The sequence below is a fragment of the Coregonus lavaretus genome (genome assembly GCF_964263955.1).
Source record: "Coregonus lavaretus genome assembly, chromosome: 37".
Lineage (NCBI taxonomy): Eukaryota > Metazoa > Chordata > Actinopteri > Salmoniformes > Salmonidae > Coregonus > Coregonus lavaretus.
In genome coordinates this window covers 22,730,044-22,754,982 of record NC_140024.1, presented here as the reverse complement: position 1 = coordinate 22,754,982, position 24,939 = coordinate 22,730,044, and the positions used below count along the sequence as shown (strand labels likewise).

General features: G+C 47.2%; 1 protein-coding gene across 5 annotated transcripts in view; it reads left to right on the top strand.

Moving 5' to 3' along the window:
- The window catches only part of LOC311111115 (chromodomain-helicase-DNA-binding protein 9-like), a 110,274-nt gene that overhangs the window by 78,952 nt on the left and 6,383 nt on the right, over positions 1–24,939 (top strand). For 4 of the 5 annotated variants that reach the window (XM_084153791.1, XM_084153792.1, XM_084153795.1 and 1 more), the window contains 22 exons: positions 46–202; positions 2,148–2,358; positions 3,779–3,974; positions 4,312–4,485; positions 5,999–6,184; positions 6,444–6,554; positions 6,692–6,888; positions 7,791–7,990; positions 8,168–8,327; positions 14,980–15,069; positions 17,594–17,697; positions 18,128–18,245; positions 18,603–18,660; positions 18,843–18,891; positions 20,018–20,276; positions 20,466–20,671; positions 20,975–21,883; positions 22,055–22,224; positions 22,425–22,694; positions 23,607–23,793; positions 24,207–24,355; positions 24,658–24,897. In XM_084153791.1, the coding sequence (XP_084009917.1) occupies positions 46–202; positions 2,148–2,358; positions 3,779–3,974; positions 4,312–4,485; positions 5,999–6,184; positions 6,444–6,554; positions 6,692–6,888; positions 7,791–7,990; positions 8,168–8,327; positions 14,980–15,069; positions 17,594–17,697; positions 18,128–18,245; positions 18,603–18,660; positions 18,843–18,891; positions 20,018–20,276; positions 20,466–20,671; positions 20,975–21,883; positions 22,055–22,224; positions 22,425–22,694; positions 23,607–23,793; positions 24,207–24,355; positions 24,658–24,897 (4,401 nt within the window). The remainder of the gene's footprint in view (positions 1–45; positions 203–2,147; positions 2,359–3,778; positions 3,975–4,311; positions 4,486–5,998; positions 6,185–6,443; positions 6,555–6,691; positions 6,889–7,790; positions 7,991–8,167; positions 8,328–14,979; positions 15,070–17,593; positions 17,698–18,127; positions 18,246–18,602; positions 18,661–18,842; positions 18,892–20,017; positions 20,277–20,465; positions 20,672–20,974; positions 21,884–22,054; positions 22,225–22,424; positions 22,695–23,606; positions 23,794–24,206; positions 24,356–24,657; positions 24,898–24,939) is intronic. The other variant, XM_084153793.1, reaches the window with a different exon arrangement.

Here is a 24,939-nt window from a genome sequence, read left to right as displayed (position 1 = left end):
AGTTTTGCTGACTGTTGTTTGAATGTTTCTATATAATGTGGTCAGGTGGAGCTGACCAACATCCAGAAGAAGTACTACAGAGCCATCCTAGAGAAGAACTTCTCCTTCCTGTCTAAAGGAGTCGGCCAGGCCAACGTCCCCAACCTGGTCAACACCATGATGGAGCTGAGGAAGTGTTGCAACCACCCCTACCTCATCAAAGGTACTGAACACACCACTACCTGACCCTGACTCTGACCCCTACCTAACCCTAACCCTGACCACTACCTGACCCTGACCCCTACCTAACCCTTACTGTACCCAGGGTTGGGGTCAATACCATTTAAATTCCAATCAATTCAGAAAGTAAACCAAATTCCCCATTTTCCCCATTGAAAAGCATTGAAGAGAATTGGAATTGGAATGTCAGTGTACTTCCTTATTTGACTGGAATTTTTATGGAATTGCCCCAAGCCTGACTGTAACTCAACCTGGTCAACACCATGATGGAGCTGAGAAGGTGCTGTAACCAGCCTTACCTCATCAGATGTATTAACAGTAATATTGCTACAATCCAGGTTGTGGAACGCTGTATGTAGCCTCATGTTATATGGATGGACAGTGTATGCCATATGGGGAAGGCTGATTTGGGTAATTCCCACCCATACAGGTAGTAAAGAGCTTTATAACAGCCTCGGGGCAGAATGAAAACCACTGAGTCAGAGATATCCTCATTCCTCACTATCTTTCCCTCTGTCTCTGTGTCACGGCTGTCAGTGAGATGCCGTTGAAGAAGTCAGGCGCAGGACACAGAACTCTCGGACACGTACTTTAATCCCATACCGAAAAGATGAACACAGAATAACTCCACGCAGGGAGGAAATAACCCACTCACAAATGACATACGTGAAGGGAAACAATCACACACAAGATCCCGATGAGAGACAGGGGTAATTATAGGGCAACAATCAAACATAATGACGAACAGGTGTAAACAATACAGACAAAACTAGACAGACACCGATAACATCGAACGGCAGCAGCTAGTACTCCGGGGACGACGAACGCCGAAGCCTGCCCGAGCAAGGAGGAGGAGCAGCCTCGGCAGAATCCGTGACACTCTGTCTGTTTGTCTCACCCACCCACCTGCTCTCCTCCTCCCTCCATCTCTTCATCATACTCCCCTGTTTCTCCTAGCTGTGTCAGAACTCCTAGAACAGAGAAAGCAGGCCAGGAGGTTGAGGCTCTGAAACAGATGCCGGACTAACTTCACCTCTCCATGTCCCTTTCCCTCCATCCCTCTGTTCATCCCTCTATCTATTTTCACATCCCCCCTGCCAAAAGCTGCTGTGTTGGCCCATTGCTCTTCCTCTCCTTCCTCCTATGTCACCGCTGTACTTCTGCTCTGGTTCATCTGGTTTGGCAAATTGCTCTCGTACAAGGCCAGCCTAGTGGACCTTTGGCCTGTGGTTTGACAGCTGTTTCTGTATGTGTACTTGAGTGTGTGCTTGTGCGTGTGTGTGTGTGTGTGTGACTGTGTATCCGTTTTAATGAGGGCTAGGACAACTAAAGGATCAGCTCTAGAGTTGATAAACTGCCAAACTGAAATATTAAGGTTTTCTAATATCCAGTAGTTTTTAGTATAAAAAAAAAAAAAAATGGCAGGGGGTTGTTAGATTTGGTAAACATTATAGAAGTCCCAACTCTCATATTGTCTTTGACCTGCATACAGATTCGTGTAATTATGGTACCTGTCACACTTCATCAATGCTGGTTTGTGAGTTGGAGGCAGTGAGCTGCGTGTGTGAGCTGTCTCCTTGGTCATTATCCCTCTAGCCAGTGACCAGAGAGAGAGTTCCTTGTACCGTCACCTCTCTCAGGTCCACCCATCAGTGGATGGCTCTCTTTTCCAGTACCATATTGTACAACATCTATTCCATGACTGAGTTGCTATTCCTGTCTGTCTTAAAGTAGGTACTGTATATGAACTGCATACAGATTAGGTCAAAATGGTAGCATGGTACTAGATTAAGTGTCATCCAGTCTTTTCCCAATAGAAGCCAAACTCTGGTGGCAACAGGGTTAGACAGGGGGCTCGTCCTGCTTGTACAATTGAAGCGGAAACACTGAGGCCATCACTGACTTAATTTGTCTGTCCATCTTCCCAGGTGCTGAAGAGAAGATCTTGGAGGACTTCCGGGAGGTGTACAGCCCTGTTGCCTTTGATTTCCACCTGCAGGCCATGGTGCAGTCAGCTGGTAAACTGGTCCTCATAGACAAGCTGCTGCCCAAGATGAAAGCCGGGGGACACAAGGTCCTCATCTTCTCCCAGATGGTCCGCTGTCTGGATATCCTGGAGGACTACCTCATCCAGAGAAGGTACTGCTGCCTGCGCCTCTTCTTGCGTTACTATGCTCCCAAGTACTCCACACGAATAGAGGTTCTCTCTCCTCAGATATTTCATATTGTAAGATGAGGTAGTTTGAGGTGAGATAAAGGCTTGTGAGATATATAACGTTTATTACTTTGTGTTAGTGCATGTAGAATTTGAAACGCCCTCTGCAGTTTCATCTGCAGGGTATAGCTAGGCTGATGAGGAAGAAGACAGGAATCATGCTTGAGAGGGTAGTAGACGTTGTGTAATTTCCATTTTTCATCTCCATTTTCAAAGTGACATATTTATGTCTTATTATCTGGTGTTAGCTCGCTAGCAGTCTGCAGTGCAGCAAAAGCTGAATCACTCCAGTACTTCCCTTATTAAATTGAATTTAGTTTAAGAGAAATGCTGAATCTCTAAGCATTAGCTTCTCTCTCTCCAGTGACTGTCTGAGAAAGAGCCTTTTAAAGCCCCCCCGTGCTCATTGCTCCATAATGCTACCCAGAGCAGGGAGATGATAAAGACTGTGTAACAGAAGCAGAAGAATGTACCAAGACCCTCTCATTCAAGGTCTTAATCTCCTGGCTTAATGAGCTTCCTGTTTGCGGCGCTAAATGAAAAGGATATTATCCCAGCAGCCCGTCTGAGCTGTGGAAAGAAGGCGACTGGCCTGGTCTGTGTGGTCTCTCTATCTCTTTCTCCCTCTCCCTCTTGATATCTCTGTCATCTCTCTTCTTCTCCCTCTCTATCCTCTCCTCTTGTCTCTGTCTCACTACCCCGGGCCTGGCCCTGTGTTTTTCTCCCCTCTCTGCTTCTCTCTGGCACTCAAACCCCGAACCAAACCAGTGTAAACACACAAGGCGAGGTGCTCCGCTCGTCTCTGTGGCTAGGCAAGGCTTAGCCGGGGTTCAGCGGCAGGTCACAGACCCCCTCGGGGCGCTCCCACATCAGACAGAGGGAGAGAGGAGTCTGGGCGGGTGGAGGGAGGGAGGTGGATCACTGAGAGGTGAGGTGTGTGAGGGGAAGAAGATGAGGGGTAGGCGTAGGAGGTGGGGTAAGGCAGGGGCGAGGCCAGGTCTCCTGGGAAAGAGGCTGCCTGTGATCAACGAGCTAAACTACCTTGTTCTCTGCCAGAGAGAGGGGGAGGAAGGATGAAAGGAGGAAGAGAGAGAAAAATAGAGCGAGAGGGGAAAAGAGAGACAGGAATGGAGAAAAGAGGAAGAGAACTACTGAATGTTGTTTGAAAGTGGATGACAAAAACAAATTCCTGGAAATATTGTGTAGCAATTGGAGGCCCCTTAATGTGTGATGGTTGATGTTGTAACTCTCTGTGTCGTGCTGTATGTAAATGTTGACATACGTGATACTTGGATGTGTACTAGAAGATCCTTCTCCAACCCTGCATGGTCCTGTGTTCCTCAGATACCTGTATGAGCGGATCGATGGCAGAGTGAGAGGTAACCTGCGTCAGGCAGCTATAGACCGCTTCAGCAAACCAGACTCGGACCGCTTTGTGTTCCTGCTGTGTACCCGGGCTGGAGGTCTGGGCATCAACTTGACTGCTGCTGACACCTGTATTATCTTTGACTCGGACTGGAACCCACAGAACGACCTGCAGGTAAAGACACACACAGACATTTAAAGTGACACCAGCCTCCACTGAAATAGAATGGGCAAAAAAGGTGTGGTCACTTCCTATTTTAATTTAGTCAATTCAGGAAGACCTTGAATTGAGAAGTGTCTTTATATCCTATTATAATTGTTTCACTTTTTAATTTACACACAGCTTGGATAGTAAAATGTATGCATGCATGACTGTAAGTCGCTTTGGATAAAAGTGTCTGCTAAATGGCATATATTATATTATTATAGCAGCAATGATCTTTATCCTGGAGTGATTTTTGTTGGACAATTTAGATATTAAATGTATTGGGCTTTTTTTCTGTTATTCTCAGGCCCAGGCTCGCTGCCATAGGATTGGTCAGAACAAGGCGGTGAAGGTGTACCGTCTGATCACCAGGAACTCTTACGAGCGGGAGATGTTTGACCGGGCCAGCCTCAAACTGGGCCTGGACAAGGCTGTGCTGCAGAGCATGAGTGGCAGGGAGAACAGCGTGCCGGGAGGAGGGGTGAGTCTGCCGTGTCCGTCATACACACACACACACACACACACACACACACACACACACACACACACACACACACACACACACACACTCTGTAGCACCTGTATCAGCCCGGTGGATGCTCTATGCTCCCAAGGGGACAATATGATGAAGTCCAGAAGTATGACCATGCCATGGCTGTGTCTTCTATATTACGGTAAGTCCATTCTACCAAATGAGAGTGTAGGAAAGGGACTAGTCAGGATAATAAACACAGCTTTGAGATATCCTCTTAGTGCATCATCAGTGTGTAGGAGGAGCTTAGCTGTTCCTCTCTCTGGATTAGCTGAACTATCAGGAAGAAAGTGTTGCCTGTGAACAGAAGAGTCTCTGAGCAGACGTTAGCGCCACCAGCTGCATACTAACACACCGTGGGTCAGCTGGGGGTTGCTGCTATCTTTAACATTTAAAAAGATCTAGCACGTGATCCAGTTCAGCTTCAGTTCAACCAACTGTCTCTCTCCTCTGCATTTCTCACACTAGAGTGTCTATCTGTACGTCTGTCCGTCTGTCTGTTGTTGAGTGGTATTAATGTGTGTGCATGTGTTATATACATGTATGTGTGTACAATGATGTAATGTGTAAATAGTCCAGTCTGTGATCTACTGTAGTCCATCATCAGTTCCCCTAACGCTCTCTCTGTTTCCCCCTCTCCTTATCCCCCTCCACTCTCTCTGTTTCCCCCTCTCCTTATTCCCCTCCCCTCTCTCTGTTTCCCCCTCTCCTTATCCCCCTCCCCTCTCTCTGTTTCCCCCTCTCCTTATCCCCCTCCCCTCTCTCTGTTTCCCCCTCTCCTTATCCCCCTCCCCTCTCTCTGTTTCCCCCTCTCCTTATCCCGCTCCCCGCTCCCCTCTCTCTGTTTCCCCCTCTCCTTATCCCCCTCCCCTCTCTCTGTTTCCCCCTCTCCTTATCCCCCTCCCCTCTCTCTGTTTCCCCCTCTCCTTATCCCCCTCCCCTCTCTCTGTTTCCCCCTCTCCTTATCCCCCTCATCTCTCTCTGTTTCCCCCTCTCCTTATCCCCCTCCCCTCTCTCTGTTTCCCCCTCTCCTTATCCCGCTCCCCTCTCTCTGTTTCCCCCTCTCCTTCTCCCTCTCCCCTCCCCTCTCTCTTTCTCCTTATCCCCCTCCCCTCTCTCTGTTCCCCCTCTCCCCTCCCCTCTCTCTTTCTCCTTCTCCCCCTCACCTCTCTCTGTTTCCCCCTCTCCTTATCCCCCTCCCCTCTCTCTCTTTCCCCCTCTCCCCTCCCCTCTCTCTTCCCCCTCTCCCCTCCCCTCTCTCTTTCTCCTTATCCCCCTCCCCTCTCTCTGTTTCCCCCTCTCCCCTCCCCTCTCTCTGTTTCCCCCTCTCCTTATCCCCCTCCCTTCTCTCTGTTTCCCCCTCTCCTTCTTCCCCTCCCTTTCCTCCCTTTCCTCTTTCCCCCTCTCCTTCTCCTTCTCCCCTCCCCTCTCTCTGTTTCCCCCTCCCCTCACCTCTCTCCAGCCGACCCAGCAGCAGCTGTCTAAGAAAGAGATCGAGGACCTGCTGAGGAAAGGGGCGTATGGAGCTCTGATGGACGATGAGGATGAGGGGGCCAAGTTCTGTGAGGAGGACATTGACCAGATCCTCCAACGTAGGACCAAGACCATCACCATTGAGTCTGAGGGACGGGGATCTACCTTTGCTAAGGTATCCAGTGACTGAAGGAGCACAGCACATTGAACATGATATGCCTAGTTGTGGTCATTGTTTAGATGTTGCTATCCTTTCTGCATGACTAGCAGTAGTAACCAGTGTCTCCTGTCTACTCTCATGTCACTCTTCATCACATACTCTCAGCTCTGTTAGGAGACTTGGACTATTCATTGAAGGAGACTCAGGAAGAACAGTGAATCAGATTATCAAGGTTTAATGTGATATACTGACTTCCTCTCTCTCTCTCTCTCAGGCCAGTTTTGTGGCGTCCGGAAACCGCACAGACATCTCTCTGGACGACCCCAACTTCTGGGACAAGTGGGCCAAAAAAGCTGAGATTGACATGGACACTGCCAATGACAGAGTAAGTAATGCTTTAGTTTAAACACTAAATCTGCTCTTTTTGGCCATGGTATGTTATATATGAGATCAATGCGATGAGTGAATTTGCTACAATAGTATCTGACTATCTGTGTGTGTTCCTCTCCTATTCCACAACAGAACAGCCTGGTAATTGACACTCCGAGGGTGAGGAAGCAGACCCGACCCTTCAGTGCCACCAAGGACGAGCTGGCAGAGCTGTCAGAGGGGGAGAGTGACAACGAGGACAAGCCCAAGCTCCGCCGGCCCCACGACCGCCTCAACAGCTACGGCAGGACAGAGTGCTTCAGAGTGGAGAAGAACCTACTAGTATACGGGTCAGTGTCAGTGACTGGACCACTTCTGCTAGATAATATACAAACCAACATTGATACTAAATAACAATGTTATTTAATACTGGTCTTAGCCAGTGGCATGAACATGTATGCACTCACTAACTGTAAGTCGCTCTGGATAAGAGCGTCTGCTAAATGACTAAAATGTAAATGCAAATGTCTTGGGGACCCACAGGATGTGCAGACTTGAGTTTCAGCCCAGACCAAACACATCTTGTTCTTAGTGTAACTGCTGGACAGTGTTGTGTCTGTACTGAGACGCTCCTGTGTTGTCCATCTATATTGTACAGTGTTGTGTCTGTACTGAGGCGCTCCTGTGTTGTCCATCTATTTTGTACAGTGTTGTGTCTGTACTGAGGCTCTCCTGCGTTGTCCATCTATATTGTACAGTGTTGTGTCTGTACTGAGGCGCTCCTGTGTTGTCCATCTATATTGTACAGTGTTGTGTCTGTACTGAGGCGCTCCTGTGTTGTCCATCTATATTGTACAGTGTTGTGTCTGTACTGAGGCGCTCCTGCGTTGTCCATCTATATTGTACAGTGTTGTGTCTGTACTGAGGCTCTCCTGTGTTGTCCATCTATATTGTACAGTGTTGTGTCTGTACTGAGGCGCTCCTGTGTTGTCCATCTATATTGTACAGTGTTGTGTCTGTACTGAGGCTCTCCTGCGTTGTCCATCTATATTGTACAGTGTTGTGTCTGTACTGAGGCGCTCCTGCGTTGTCCATCTATATTGTACAGTGTTGTGTCTGTACTGAGGCGCTCCTGTGTTGTCCATCTATATTGTACAGTGTTGTGTCTGTACTGAGGTGCTCCTGCGTTGTCCATCTATATTGTACAGTATTTGTCTCCAGTATTGACCCTCTCCTCTCCTGTGTGGTCCAGGTGGGGTCGTTGGAAGGACATCCTGCTCCATGGTCGTTTTAAGAAGCAGCTGACGGAGCGTGATGTAGAGTCTATCTGCAGAGCCCTTCTGGCCTACTGTCTGGTTCACTACCGCGGTGACGACAAGATCAAGAGCTTCATGTGGGACCTGATCGCCCCCGCCGAGGACGGACAGACCAAGGAACTACAGAACCACCTGGGTACGTTACAACCTCACAATGACCAAACCTCAGTGGTCCAACTACAGATTAGAATCTGGTTCCTCTCAAGGAATTCTTCCTTTAAAGGGCATTTCCCCTTACCACTGTGCTATTGGTTTACTGTTAATGTTTTTAATGTGTCCGTAACCAAAAATGATATCTGTGTCCCTCCCTCAGGTCTGTCGACCCCGGTCCCCAGAGGCAGGAAGGGCAAGAAGATGAAGATTCAGTCCAGCACGTTTGATATCCAGAAGGCTGAGTGGATCAGGAAACACAACCCAGAACACATGCTGCAGGACGAGGGATACAAGAAGCACCTCAAACACCACTGCAACAAGTAAGAAGCTAGTCTTATATAGAGTTGAGGTAGAATTTATGAAACGTCTCATATTTTGAGTTTTCCTCTGTTTGCTTCAGTGTATTGACACTAGCCTGTGTGAAAACATAATTGTATGTTTTTGTCTGTAGCAGAGATTTGACTCCTGCACATCAACACCACTGTCTGTAATTAAGACAAATTGAAGCAGCCATCTTCTCCATTTGTTGCTTTCTTCTATTAATGACCATGAATCAGATTACACATTACACTGCTGAATGATAATCATCTAAATGGGATTTTAACCAAAACTAATAACTGTCATTGATATTTTACTGACAGATAGAAAAAAACTGATTACACTACACTACAGACAGCGATTTTATATTTTTTATATAAAGCTACATCGATGATGAGAAGAAGAAGAAAACGAATCTTACATCCTATGAAATGGTTTGACATGAACCTATAAGTTAGTAGATAATGGTTGTTGAGATATAAAACATAGCCATATAGATAATGGTTGTTGAGATATAAAACATAGCCATATAGATAATGGTTGTTAAGATATAAAACATAGCCATGTAGATAATGGTTGTTGAGATATAAAACATAGCCATATAGATAATGGTTGTTAAGATATAAAACATAGCCATATAGATAATGGTTGTTGACATATAAAACGTAGCCATATAGATAATGGTTGTTGACATATAAAACATAGCCATGTAGATAATGGTTGTTGACATATAAAACATAGCCATATAGATAATGGTTGTTGACATATAAAACATAGCCATGTAGATAATGGTTGTTGACATATAAAACATAGCCATATAGATAATGGTTGTTGACATATAAAACATAGCCATGTAGATAATGGTTGTTGACATATAAAACATAGCCATGTAGATAATGGTTGTTGACATATAAAACATAGCCATATAGATAATGGTTGTTGACATATAAAACATAGCCATGTAGATAATGGTTGTTGACATATAAAACATAGCCATGTAGACGATGGTTGTTGAGATATAAAACATAGCCATGTAGACGATGGTTGTTGAGATTTGTATTTGTATTTATTATGGATCCCCATTAGCTGCTGCCAAGGCAGCAGCTACTCTTCCTGGGGTCCAGCAAAATTAAGGCAGTTCATACAATTTTTAAAACATTACAATACATTTTCAGATTTCATAACACACTGTGTGCCCTCAGGCCCCTACTCCACCACTACCACATATCTACAGTACAAAAATCCATGTGTTGTGTGTGTATAGTGTGTATGTTATCGTGTGTGTGTATGCATGTGTCTGCACCTATGTTTGTTGCTTCACAGTCCCCGCTGTTCCATAAGGTATTTTTTTATCTGTTTTTTAAATCTAATTTTACTACTTGCATCAGTTACTTGATGTGGAATAGAGTTCCATGTAGTCATGGCTCTATATAGTACTGTGCGCCTCCCACAGTCTGTTCTGGACTTGGGGACGGTGAAGAGACCTCTGGTGGCATGTCTTGTGGGGCATGCATGGGTGTCTGAGCTGTGCACCAGTAGATCAGACAGCTCAGTGCACCCAACATGTCAACACCTCTCATAAACACAAGTAGTGATGAAGTCAATCTCTCCTCCACTTTGAGCCAGGAGAGATAGACATGCATGTTATTAATATTAGCTCTCTGTGTACATCCAAGGACCAGCCGTGCTGCCCTGTTCTGAGCCAATTGCAATTTTCCTAAGTCCTTTTTGTGGCACCTGACCACATGACTGAACAGTAGTCCAGGTGTGACAAAACTAGGGCCTGTAGGACCTTCCTTGTTGATAGTGCTGTTAAGAAGGTAGAGCAGATCTTTATTATGGACATACTTCTCCCCATCTTAGCTACTGTTGTATCGATATGTTTTGACCATGACAGTTTACAATCCAGGGTTACTCCAAGCAGTTTAGTCACCTCAACTTGCTCAATTTCCACATTATTTATTAAAATATTTAGTTGAGTTGGGTTAGTGAATGATTTGTCCCAAATACAATGCTTTTAGTTTTAGAAATATTTAGGACTAACTTATTCCTTGCCACCCATTCTGAAACTAACTGCAACGCTTTGTTAAGTTTTGCAGTAATTTCAGTCGCTGTAGTAGCTGACATGTACAGTGTTGAGTCATCCGCATACATAGACACTCTGGCTTTACTCAAAGCCAGTGGCATGTCATTAGTAAAGATTGAAAAAAGGGCCTAGAGAGCTGCCCTGGGGAATTCCTGATTCTACCTGGATTATGTTGGAGAGGCTTCCATTAAAGAACACCCTCTGTGTTCTGTTAGACAGGTAACTCTGTATCCACAATATAGCAGGTGGAGTAAAGCCCTAACACATACGTTTTTCCATCATTAGACTATGATCGATAATGTCAAAAGCCACACTGAAATCTAACAAAACAGCCCGCACAATCTTTTTATTATCAATTTCTCTCAGCCAATCATCAGTCATTTGTGTAAGTGCTGTTCTTGTTGAGTGTCCTTCTCTATAAGCACGCTGAAAGTTTGTTGTCAATTTGTTTACTGTAAAATAGCATTGTATCTGGTCAAACACAATTTTTTCCAATAGTTTACTAAGGGTTGGTAACAGGCTAATTGATCGGCTGTTTGAGCCAGTAAAGGGGGCTTTGCTGTTTTTAGGTATCGGAATGAATGTTTCTTCTCTCCAAGCCTGGGGGCACACACATTCTAGTAGGCTTAAATTGAAAATATGGCAAATAGGAGTGGCAATATCGTCCGCTATTATCCTCAGTAATTTTCTATCCAAGTTGCAGACCCCGGTGGCTTGTCATTGTTGATAGACAACAATAATGTTTTCACCTCTTCCACACTCACTTTACGGAATTCAAAATTACAATGCTTGTCTTTCATAATTTGGTCAGATATACTTGGATGTGTAGTGTCAGCAATTGTTGCTGGCATGTCATGCCTAAGTTTGCAAATCTTGCCAATTAAAAAATCATTAAAGTAGTTGGCAATATCAGTTGGTTTTGTGATGAATGAGCCATCTGATTCAATGAATGATGGAGCTGAGTTTGCCTTTTTTCCCAAAAATTAATTTAAGGTGCTCCAAAGCTTTTTACTATCATTCTTTATGTCATTTATCTTTGTTTCATAGTGTAGTTTCTTCTTCTTTTTATTCAGTTTAGTCACATGATTTCTCAGTTTGCAACATGTTTGCCAATCGGCCAGACTTATTTGCCATTCCTTTTGCCTCATCCCTCTCAACAATACCATTTTTCAATTCCTCATCAATCCACGGGGATTGAACCGTTTTTACAGTCATTTTCTTAATGGGTGCATGCTTATTAGTAACTGGAATAAGCAATTTCATAAATGTGTCAAGTGCAGTGTCTATTATGCCCAGCCTTTGGAACTTTGGTTTTCCTAGCTATGGCTACTATATTGTGATCACTACATCCAATGGATTTGGATACTGCTTTCAAACAAATCTCTGCGGCATTAGTAAAGATACGATCAATACATGTTGATGATTTAACTCCTGTACTGTTTGTAACTACCCTGGTAGGTTGACTGATAACCTGAACCAGGTTGCAGGCACTGGTTACAGTTTGAATCTTTCTCTTGAGTGGGCGGCCTGATGAAAGCCAGTCAATATGTAAATCACCCAGAAAGTATACCTCTCTATTGATATAAAGCTACAGTAAATAGATTTAGGCTGCTGTGCTGTCTTTCTAAATGGGGTTGGTTGGAGGGTTTGTCTTCTGCCGTCCGGCTTTAGACACAGAGCCATGCAGGGCTTCCATAGAAAGTTCTCCATTGTTCCCAGAGCCATGGATCGTCCGATGGGTGGCACGCTGGCCAAACGGGGACACACTCTGTGGCTTTGCTGACCTCCGCGTTTTCCCCTCAGGGTGGAATGTGGACTGACGTTGGGTTGGGGCATGCACAGGAATGGCACCCTACTGTCCCTGTCCCACACAGAGATCCATAACCCTATCCTATGATAATGACATTTAGAAGATATGTGTTCAATAGTGTGTGTAGCTACTAGTACTGGCCTAGATTTACGAGGCCTGTGTTCTGTTGGGATATGTGTAACATTCTCGGTATGACTTGTATATGATCTGCATGTGATTGTGGGTGTGTGTTTACCTTCATGTATCTGACTGTTTGTATCCTGTGCTTGTATAGTAAGTACAGTATGTACATAAGTGTGTGGGTATTTTACAAGTGTGTGTACAGTTGTGTGTGTGTGAGTGCTCGCGGTCATGTGCGTGTATGAGCTCTATGTCTGGTGCTGCGAGGTTCCCTTCTCCATAAGATACCTCCCACACTCCATGGTGGGAGGGAGGGAGGGAGAGAGAGAGGCAAGCACTGGAGCTCACAGCTCTGCCTGCAGAGGGGGTGTGCTCATGTCGCTCCCTCTCCGCTAGTGGCATACTGGAGGTGTAAAGCTAGGGCCACACACACGATCTGAAGAAATCTACACTGCACTTTTTAACCTGCCACACTGCTAGACAGATCAAAAGGCTAGATTTTCTCAGACCCTAGTTTAAGAGAGGAACGGAGACTAGAATGTATGCCAGTCCATCACAGATCAGGCATACCATACCCCACCCTCCACCTACATCTCTGACTGAGGCCTGGCTGGGTGCGTCATGGAAACAGCATCTCTCCTCTGACTCAGCCTGCCTCTCTCTTCTCTCCTCTCCCTGCCAGCCCAGAGATCACATCATATCACACCACTCCGCTCTATGGCACAGACACTGTTCCACTCTCTATGGCACAGACACTGTCCCACTCTCTATGGCGGCAGACACTGTCCCACTATCTATGGCACAGACACTGTCCCACTCTCTATGGCACAGACACTGTCCCACTCTATGGCACAGACACTGTCCCACTCTCTATGGCACAGACACTGTCCCACTCTCTATGGCACAGACACTGTCACACTCTCTATGACACACACTGTCCCACTCTCTATGGCACAGACACTGTCCCACTCTCTATGGCACAGACACTGTCTCACTCTCTATGGCACAGACACTGTCTCACTCTCTATGGCACAGACACTGTCCCACTCTCTATGGCACAGACACTGTCCCACTCTCTATGGCACAGACACTGTCCCACTCTCTATGGCACAGACACTGTCCCACTCTCTATGGCACAGACACTGTCCCACTCTCTATGGCACAGACACTGTCCCACTCTCTATGGCACAGACACTGTCCCACTCTCTATGGCACAGACACTGTCCCACTCTCTATGGCACAGACACTGTCCCACTCTCTATGGCACAGACACTGTCCCACTCTCTATGGCACAGACACTGTCCCACTCTCTATGGCACAGACACTGTCTCACTCTCTATGGCACAGACACTGTCTCACTCTCTATGGCACAGACACTGTCCCACTCTCTATGGCACAGACACTGTCTCACTCTCTATGGCACAGACACTGTCCCACTCTCTATGGCACAGACACTGTCTCACTCTCTATGGCACAGACACTGTCCCACTCTCTATGGCACAGACACTGTCCCACTCTCTATGGCACAGACACTGTCCCACTCTCTATGACACAGACACTGTCCCACTCTCTATGGCACAGACACTGTCCCACTCTCTATGGCACAGACACTGTCCCACTCTCTATGGCACAGACACTGTCCCACTCTCTATGGCACAGACACTGTCTCACTCTCTATGGCACAGACACTGTCCCACTCTCTATGGCACAGACACTGTCCCACTCTCTATGGCACAGACACTGTCACACTCTCTATGGCACAGACACTGTCCCACTCTCTATGGCACAGACACTGTCCCACTCTCTATGGCACAGACACTGTCCCACTCTCTATGGCACAGACACTGTCCCACTCTCTATGGCACAGACACTGTCCCACTCTCTATGGCACAGACACTGTCCCACTCTCTATGGCACAGACACTGTCCCACTCTCTATGGCACAGACACTGTCCCACTCTCTATGGCACAGACACTGTCCCACTCTCTATGGCACAGACACTGTCACACTCTCTATGGCACAGACACTGTCTCACTCTCTATGTCACAGACACTGTCCCACTCTCTATGGCACAGACACTGTCTCACTCTCTATGGCACAGACACTGTCCCACTCTCTATGGCACAGACACTGTCTCACTCTCTATGTCACAGACTGTCTCACTCTATGACACAGAAACTGCATCAGTGACTGACTACACAGTGACAATGCAATGACTGCATATTTTCTATTCCACTCCATTTTGAGCATGAGTGCATCATTGAAGACAACATTTATACAGTATATACAGCAATACAAAATGTTTTCCCTTTGCATGGACAGTTGATCTACCGTGATGAGCTAGGCACAGTATTTCAGTCATCCAGGAGAAAAGTTAGAATGTGTGTGAGAGAGAGTGTGATTGTGTGAGATTTCGATTGTGTGTGTTTGTATGCGTGAGTTTGTCCGTCCGTGAATGTGTGAGGGTGTGTGTGTGTGTGTGTGTGTGTGTGTGTGTGTGTGTGTGTGTGTGTGTGTGTGTGTGTGTGTGTATTTACGGACGTGAGTGCGTGTGAAAGTGAATGCCGTTCTGCTCTCTCAGCGTTTGTGCGTGCTGAGGCTTTGTTGTGACCGCGGGCGGGGCTGTGTCTGTGTGCAGGGTGTTGCTGCGGGTTAGAATGCTCTACTACCTGAAACAAGAGGTGATGGGAAGCCAGTCCCAGAAGATACTAGACGGCGTGGACTCCAGGTGAGCTGAACTTTCACCTCATTTACAACCAAACACCTCTAAACAGCTGCTCTCTCTGTCTGTCCTCTACTTTTGTTAATTTCAGTTATTAGATTATTTGAAGAGGATTACACTATTTACTCCATTATTTTGAGATGGTCGGATTGATCGGTGGCTATTCAGGCTAGATTGAATGTTATGCCAACCAGTTCAGCCAGGCTGCCAGCACTATGCCAGTATTTGTTTAAGTTTGGGATTTCTGGTAAGCTGCTGGCACACAAATTCAGCAGACACATCGTTTTAAAAGGTTCAGTTTACATTCACTTTTCAAATAAAAACCTGTTAATTCATAGGCCTATGTTGTTCATGTTTTCCATGGTAAGGAATAGACCAAACATGACAGGTTGTTCCCATACATACTGTTGCTGTCTCTATCTATCACCATGTCTGGAGGAGGGCACAGCTAGTCAGACTCAGGGAAGGAAAGTCCATGTCTGGAGGAGGGCACAGCTAGTCAGACTCAGGGAAGGAAAGTCCATGTCTGAAGGAGGGCACAGCTAGTCAGACTCAGGGAAGGAAAGTCCATGTCTGAAGGAGGGCACAGCTAGTCAGACTCAGGGAAGGAAAGTCCATGTCTGAAGGAGGGCACAGCTAGTCAGACTCAGGGAAGGAAAGTCCATGTCTGAAGGAGGGCACAGCTAGTCAGACTCAGGGAAGGAAAGTCCATGTCTGAAGGAGGGCACAGCTAGTCAGACTCAGGGAAGGAAAGTCCATGTCTGGAGGAGGGCACAGCTAGTCAGACTCAGGGAAGGAAAGTCCATGTCTGAAGGAGGGCACAGCTAGTCAGACTCAGGGAAGGAAAGTCCATGTCTGAAGGAGGGCACAGCTAGTCAGACTCAGGGAAGGAAAGTCCATGTCTGAAGGAGGGCACAGCTAGTCAGACTCAGGGAAGGAAAGTCCATGTCTGAAGGAGGGCACAGCTAGTCAGACTCAGGGAAGGAAAGTCCATGTCTGAAGGAGGGCACAGCTAGTCAGACTCAGGGAAGGAAAGTCCATGTCTGGAGGAGGGCACAGCTAGTCAGACTCAGGGAAGGAAAGTCCATGTCTGGAGGAGGGCACAGCTAGTCAGACTCAGGGAAGGAAAGTCCATGTCTGAAGGAGGGCACAGCTAGTCAGACTCAGGGAAGGAAAGTCCATGTCTGAAGGAGGGCACAGCTAGTCAGACTCAGGGAAGGAAAGTCCATGTCTGAAGGAGGGCACAGCTAGTCAGACTCAGGGAAGGAAAGTCCATGTCTGAAGGAGGGCACAGCTAGTCAGACTCAGGGAAGGAAAGTCCATGTCTGAAGGAGGGCACAGCTAGTCAGACTCAGGGAAGGAAAGTCCATGTCTGAAGGAGGGCACAGCTAGTCAGACTCAGGGAAGGAAAGGCCATGTCTGAAGGAGGGCACAGCTAGTCAGACTCAGGGAAGGAAAGTCCATGTCTGGAGGAGGGCACAGCTAGTCAGACTCAGGGAAGGAAAGTCCATGTCTGGAGGAGGGCACAGCTAGTCAGACTCAGGGAAGGAAAGTCCATGTCTGAAGGAGGGCACAGCTAGTCAGACTCAGGGAAGGAAAGTCCATGTCTGAAGGAGGGCACAGCTAGTCAGACTCAGGGAAGGAAAGTCCATGTCTGGAGGAGGGCACAGCTAGTCAGACTCAGGGAAGGAAAGTCCATGTCTGAAGGAGGGCACAGCTAGTCAGACTCAGGGAAGGAAAGTCCATGTCTGAAGGAGGGCACAGCTAGTCAGACTCAGGGAAGGAAAGTCCATGTCTGAAGGAGGGCACAGCTAGTCAGACTCAGGGAAGGAAAGTCCATGTCTGGAGGAGGGCACAGCTAGTCAGACTCAGGGAAGGAAAGTCCATGTCTGAAGGAGGGCACAGCTAGTCAGACTCAGGGAAGGAAAGTCCATGTCTGAAGGAGGGCACAGCTAGTCAGACTCAGGGAAGGAAAGTCCATGTCTGGAGGAGGGCACAGCTAGTCAGACTCAGGGAAGGAAAGTCCATGTCTGAAGGAGGGCACAGCTAGTCAGACTCAGGGAAGGAAAGTCCATGTCTGAAGGAGGGCACAGCTAGTCAGACTCAGGGAAGGAAAGTCCATGTCTGGAGGAGGGCACAGCTAGTCAGACTCAGGGAAGGAAAGTCCATGTCTGGAGGAGGGCACAGCTAGTCAGACTCAGGGAAGGAAAGTCAGTAGTCACCACCTGCTGTTCAAAGATGGATCAGCAGCTTCTCAGAACCAATAATATTGATGAGGATATACAGAAGTGGGTGAGGAAAATCGTTTAGTATTTTTAGTACCCAAACACATTTTCAGCCTTGATGCTGACCTTAAAGTCTTATCGGAGCTCAGGGTTTTGGTTGTTCCACACCGTTGCTTATCTGAGAATCTATGTTGGAATGGAAACCCAGCTGTCATAGTACCCATGAGTTCCCCATGCTATACATGTATCGGCATGTTCCTCCTCTCATATTGTGTGTGTTCTGTTCACACCCCCCTCCTCTTCAGTGAGATCAAGATCTGGGTTCCTGAGCCCGACAGCTCTGAGCTACCAGCCCTGTGGTGGGACAACATCTCTGACAAGTGTCTGCTGTTGGGGGTCTACAAGCACGGTGAGTCGACAACAGGGACCAGGGATGTGCTAACTGACGCACAGGCCTGAGACAACTAGGAATGTGTGATACAAGGGCTACTATACTAGCATAACACTTAGCATAAAGTCATGTTTTGGGCATGTATTCTAAGTGGGTTTACTAGAATGGATATTAGAACAGAGCCTAGACAAATGAAGACAGGCAAAAAGGGTCAGATACAGTATAGTATGTACAATTCTGAGATTGTAGTGTCATGTGGAAAATGTACTATAGGTGTTTTCATGTTTTTCCGTTGGGATCTAGTTTACGTTGGATGACAGCTGTCACACTCGCCTTTGGGGGAAAGTGGCCAGCTGTATGTTTAAATATATATATATATCTTTGTGTCCATGAGCGTATTTAGCTAACCTCTGTTTGCTTATCTCTCCGCTGTCGTCCACTCATACAGGTTATGAGAAGTACAACACGGTGCGTGCAGACCCTGCCCTCTGCTTCCTAGAGCGGGTGGGCCGACCAGACGAGAAGGCCATCGCTGCTGAACAGAGAGCCAATGACTTCATGGATGGGTAGGTAACATTACACATCATGGCAGACAGTCTGACTGACTAAGTCAGCTAGCTAGCTTGTTGGTCTCCTCCACTGAGTCAGACAGGGTCTAGACACACAATGACACAATTAAAAAGTTTGAGTTGTTGTAACACTTTTTATAACCAGTCATAAAGCTATGCTAGAAAAGGAAGAAACCAGAAACGTTTTGACAAATAAAAAACATTTTCTGACATGAATCTGAGTCTGTTTAGTTCAGAGTTGTTAGGAGCTGCCTGCAAGTTCCCCTGTCTCACCTTGTGTGGCCCTCGCTGACTGACTGACTAACTGGCTGGCTGACTTACTGGCTGGCTGACTGTTGTTATCTGTGTTTGCAGGGACGTGGATGACCCAGAATACAAGCCTGCCCCAGCCTTGCTGAAGGACGATATGGAGGTGAGGCCACAGCGCAGGGGGGCAGAGCAGAGCCAGCACAGCCAACAGATAAGGCTGCTGTACACACTGACTGGCATGTGTATTCTCTGCCCTTTTAGAGACTAGAGAATACAAGTTGTTTTGAATGTTATTGTGTCCAGTTCTGTGTCCAGTGTTTGAACATACACTTCTCTCCTCCATAGGATGACGCCTCCTCTCCTGGAGACCTGGTTGTCACAGATAATCCTGGAGGTCAGTTATATCTTTCTATCCTGTCTCTTTCTACTCAGCTTTTGTACTATCAAAACCAATACACATCATATTACTATATCTACTGCAGTCACTACTACTACTACCAGTCACTGCTACTACTACCAGTCACTAATACAAGTCACTACTACTACTACTACTACTACTACTACTACTACTACTACTACTACTACTACTACTACTACTACTACTACTACTGCTACTACTACCAGTCACTGCTACTACTACCAGTCACTACTACAAGTCACTACTACTATACTACTACTACTACTACCAGTCACTACTACAAGTCACTACCAGTCACTACTACTACTACTACTACTACTACTACTACTACTACTACTACTACTACTACTACTACTACCAGTCACTACTACTACTACTACCAGTCACTACTACTATTACTACCAGTCACTACTACAACAGTCACTACTACTACTACTACTACTACTACTACTACTACCAGTCACCACTACTACTACTACTACTACTACTACTACTACTACTACTACTACTACTACTACTACTACTACTATTTCTAGTCACTACTACTAATGCCACCACTAACTACTACTACTACTACTACTACTACTACTACTACTACTACTACTACTACTACTACTAGTCACTACTACTAATGCCACCACTAACTACTACTACTACTACTACTTCTACTACTACTACTACCAGTCTCTACTACTACCAGTCACTACTACTACTACCTGTCACTACTACTACTACTACTACTACTACTACTACTACTACTGCTACTACTACTACTACTACTACCAGTTACTACTACTACTACTACTACTACTACTACCAGTTACTACTACTACTACTACTACCAGTCACTACTACTGCTGCTGCTGCTGCTGCTACTACTACTACTACTACTACTACTACTACCAGTCACTGCTACTACAAACAGTCACTACTACTACTACTACTACCAGTCACTACTACTACTACTACCAGTCACTACTACTACAAACAGTCACTACGACTAGTGCTACTACTCCTGAAACTACCACAACTTCTTCCACTACTATAAAACAACTTAAAAAGCGTTCTCCCTGGTTTAACATTGTGTGTGTGTGCTCTCCAGAGGGTGTTCCAGTGATGATGGAGGGGTTAGGTGGAGGAGGAGATACAGCCTACTGGCCCTCGTCCTCAGTACTAACAGCCAGACTGAGACGTCTGATCACGGCCTCTCAGCGCTACACCAAGTCCAGACAGATCCTCCACATCCACCAGGCCCAGACACAGCACACCACTCAGGTCACGCCCTCACTGTGCCCCCTGCCACCCACCCTCAACGACACGATCAACCCCAAGATGGCCGCCAAGATAGAACGCCAGCAGAGGTGAGTGAAGCTGCAAGGCCTGGACAGAAACGTACCCTAACCACGGTCTATACCTTATACCACTTAGATGGGTGAAGTGCTTATCACTGTCTCCTGTTCTCTTTCTCTCCTCCCTCTCTCTGTCTATATCTCTATCTCTCCCCCTATTTCTCTTTCTCTCTGTTTCTCTCTCCCTCCCGCTCTCCCCAGATGGACAAGGCGAGAGGAAGCTGATTTCTACCGTGTGGTGTCAACATTTGGTGTGGTGTTTGACCCAGACCTGGGCCGTTTCGACTGGACCAAGTTCAGAGCCATGGCTCGGCTGCACAAGAAGACAGACGAGAGTCTGCAGAAGTACCTGTGGGCCTTCACCGCCATGTGCAGGAGAGTGTGTCGCCTGCCACCCAGAGAAGGAGGTGAGAGAGATACTGTTCATCCATGCTGTGCCACCTGTAGAAAAGGCGTGGAAGTCAATATACTTATAAGCTGTATACTGTCGTTTATTAGAGGAGTTGTGTGCTTACTAATACAGTACCTGCTGATAATGTACTACAGTATGTCAAGATTAATGATTTAAGGAAATGCTGGGGAAACAAGCAAGTGATAAAGTTAACAATCTATGGAAAGTTAAACAGCGAGTGGAATAAGTTCACACAAAATGCAAACACAGATGTATGAATTATGCAGGACAGCCTTATTCCCTCTCTCACCCTCTCTAGACACAGCGGTGGACCCCTCTCTGTCCATTCAGCCCATCACAGAGGAGCGTGCATCTCGTACGCTCTACAGAGTAGAGCTGCTACGCCAGGTCAGGGAACAGGTCCTGCACCACCCCTTGCTCTACGAGCGCCTGCCCCTGTGCCAGCTGGGCTCGGACCTGCCCGTGTGGTGGGAGACCGGTACCCACGACCGAGACCTCCTAATCGGGGCCGCTAAGCACGGCGTCAGCCGCACAGACTACCACATCCTCCGAGACCCAGAGCTCTGCTTCATGGCTGCCCAGCGCAACTACAGCCAGAATAAAGGAGTCCAACAGCCATCCCAGAACTCTACTCCGCTCCTGAACCCCCAGTACCAGGCTAATAGAGACCCAGCCTTGGCAGGGTCCCCAGTGCCTGCCCCAGCCCAGAGGGAGAGGGAGGACATCCCGGGGGCAGTGCCCAAAGAAGAACCTCTCTCAGAGGGGGAGGAAAGCATGGAGAGAGGGGGTCAGGTGGAGGGGGAAGGGTGGAGTCCCCAGCCCGCCCCTCTCACCCCTACAGGGATAGAGGAGAAGCCTGACCTGGGAGTGGTGAAAGGAGAGAATGAGAGCCACATGGTGGCAGCACGGACCAAGCCTCTCACGCCCAACTCAGCCGCCAGGAAAGAGAAGAGAGCCAATAAAAGAAGTCGAAGGGAGGCCAGACGAGCCGCCTCCGCAGCGTCAGACTCCGACTCGGACGGCTCCTCCTCCAGCTCTTCATCACGATCTTCTTCATCATCGTCATCGTCGTCCTCTTCCTCCTCACGCTCCGGATCCAGCTCTTCTTCGTCTTCATCCTGCTCATCAGGCTCCTCATCTTCCTCTTCCTCATCTTCATCTTCCTCTGATGACAGTGAGAGTGAGGGAGAGGAAGGAAAAACCAAGGGTGAGTGCTGCTGTTATTATTCTGGTGTTCTCTGGTGTCTTTTGGCTCTTGCAGTGAAATACTTTTACAGTACCATTGAGGCAATTAAGGTTGTGATTTTGCCAAAGTTGTTAGGCTGTCTGAAGTAGTTTGAGGTTTTCTAAATGACAGTTATATTGCATGTTCTTCCAGTCCCGACAGTGGCCAGTGTGAAGGGATTTGACGAAGACAGCGTGGCGTCTCTCAGCACCACTCAGGATGAGATGCAGGACAGTCACGTGACAGAGAACGGTGTCAGCAACAACTCACACCACCACCCCTTCCAGGGAGGATACATGCTGGCTGCATCCTACTGGCCCAAGGTAAACACACACACCAAACCTCTTTGTGTTTGGGTTTCCTGAGAATCCCAACCATGTTGAAACAGCAGTTTAGGAGGGTGTTGTTCACGATAATCCAGTTTTATTTCATCCTTCCAGCAGACGATAAAGTCCGGGCAAAAGCCAATCAGCATCCAGGAATCCAAACAACCCATTTTATAATGTCCCCTGTCCCCCTGTAGGACCGTGTGATGATCAACCGTCTGGACAGTATCTGCCAGGCAGTGCTGAAGGGGAAGTGGCCGGGGGCCCGGCGGGCGTACGAGGCAGGAGGGGCCGTAGCCTCCTTCTATACCACCAAGCTGCTGGACAATGCAGCCGCGGCCAACAACAGCAGCAACCTCTGCTCAGCTTCCGCCTCGGCCTCAGAGGACCCCTCTGCCTCCCCTCAGGGTTCAAAGGTGAAGAAGCATGTTGCAGGAGAAAAGGAGTTCTCAGTGAAAATGAATGAAGTATGTTGATTTCTGTTACTCCCCTCTCGTAGGACCCCACACCACTCCAAAGCCTAATTGCGGTGTTTCAGCATGTTTTGTTGGGGATTTTGATTTTGTTGTTTTGGCTGCTGCCTACAGCACTGATTTGTTTAATAGTAATACCCTCTTTAATTTCTACCCACTCCATGTGGATTGGGCTCCGGGGCTGTAATTACATTTTGACATAAATCAGTCATTCATGGATGGGAAGCTAATAAGAAGCTTAGTGTGGAGAGACACTGGGGTTTGAGAGGGTTAATATGATTGAGATGGGGCTGGCTTTCTACTCTGGGTGATTGTGATGAGGCTGTAGTACTGTGGGTGTTCTGTCTCTAATGGGGCTGATGGCAGCTGGGCTATTAACCATGCAGGCCTGCTTCCTGCTTGCTTTAATACTACAGTAGCTAGCTATGAGCCTACATTGCCATAGCAACAGAGGGAGGAGCATTTTTGTCAAATATTCTATAAAATGGCCACTGACTGCTGCTACAGGGTTGCTGGGGCTTTTCTGACGAGTTTGGCTGGAATCTTGACCTTAATAAGGAATATGCTGAAAGCTGCTGCCTTCCCTGCATTGCATAGACAACCTCCACTGTATGCTTCTAGCTGCTACAGTTTATGCTGTGTCCCCACCCATAGCTATCCCAACTTCCAACTTAGAAACTAGCATACAGAATGAAACTAGCATACAGAATGCTCTTAGAGCGAAGCCTGACAAGCCAACAAAGTATTGTGCCAATGCAGTGAAAATCAAAACAAGCACTTAGACCCCCTCCCCCTTTTCTGTTATGTTTTGGTTCGTTTTCTTTCTGTAGAAGGGGCTCCAATGCCATCAGACAGTGTGACCTTGTGTTTCTGTGTGATTGACTGACAGCCTCTCTCTCTCTGCAGCAGGAGGGTGGTCTGAAGCTGACCTTCCAGAAGCAGGGGCCCGGCCAGCCCCTGAAGAGGCCCCTAGAACCTGAGGAGGGGCCCCTGAGCCAGCAGCAGTACCTTACAAGGCTCCATGAGCTCCAGAGTGCCTCAGACACCAGTCTGGCTGACTTCACCAAGCCCCAGGCTGCCAGCTTCCCACACGGTACGTACAAAGTAGGGCTGACCACAAGGTTGTTCTTACAACAATGTATTGTTTGTTTATACAATTGATAGTTCATACCTGTCTGGTGGTCCTCTGTAGCTCAATTGGTAGAGCATGGCGCTTGTAATGCCAGGGTAGTGGGTTCGATCCCCGGGACCACCCATACGTAAAAATGTATGCCCACATGACTGTAAGTCACTTTGGATAAAAGCGTCTGCTAAATGGCATATTAATATTAATTAAAGAAAACCCTTCATGAGAAATATCAAAGCTAAACTGGGTGCTTTGTATTTGCTACCACTAGATGGCAGCAAAGATACATTTCCCCATATGTTGTACATTCATGATTGTGATTGTGTGTACTGCTTTAGTCTTCTGCTATAATCTGCGACACGTTGTTTGTGTTTTTCCAGCCTCTACAGGTCTGGCGGGTCAGATGAAGCTGAACGGCGGTATGGATGGCCAGCCGGTGGTGAAGAGGAGGAGAGGAAGGAGGAAGAATGTGGAGGGGATGGACCTGCTCTTTATGAACAGGAACAGAATACCAGCCGTGCCCGAAATCGTAAGATCTTACTTTACTTCCCTGTCAATCCTCTCTCTCCTATATTGCCATCTTAGGTCCTTCAACATTTAGTCCTTAAACACTGGGTACTGGAAAGCCACATTATATTACATGGTTTTAAGAGATATTTAAAGTTCAAAGAGTATGCCTAAATGTGTTTACCTAGCAATTAAAAAAATATATGGGATTTACTGTGTGTGCTGAAGGATAGGAGACCGTATGTGGGGTGTGCTAGCATGCATATACAAACACTAGCCACTTGTTATTCACTGATGGGCTGACGTATGCCCCTGCCTCTCCAGGTGCCCCCAGCGTGGGGTGGTATGGGTCAGGCTGGCACTGGGCTGTCTATTCCCTCAGGTCAGGGTAACCCCCTAGGGGGCCAGCCCCTGGGCCCCATGGACACAGAGAGCAGGGTCTCTGTCATCAACCTGAAAGATGGGACCCGTCTGGCCGGAGACGATGCCCCCAGGAGGAGGGAGCTGGAGCTGTGGCTGAAAGAACACCCAGGCTTTGTGGCTGACACAGGGGCCTTCATCCCTGTGAGTCCCTCCCTTCCTCTTCCTCACCCTCTGATTCACCAT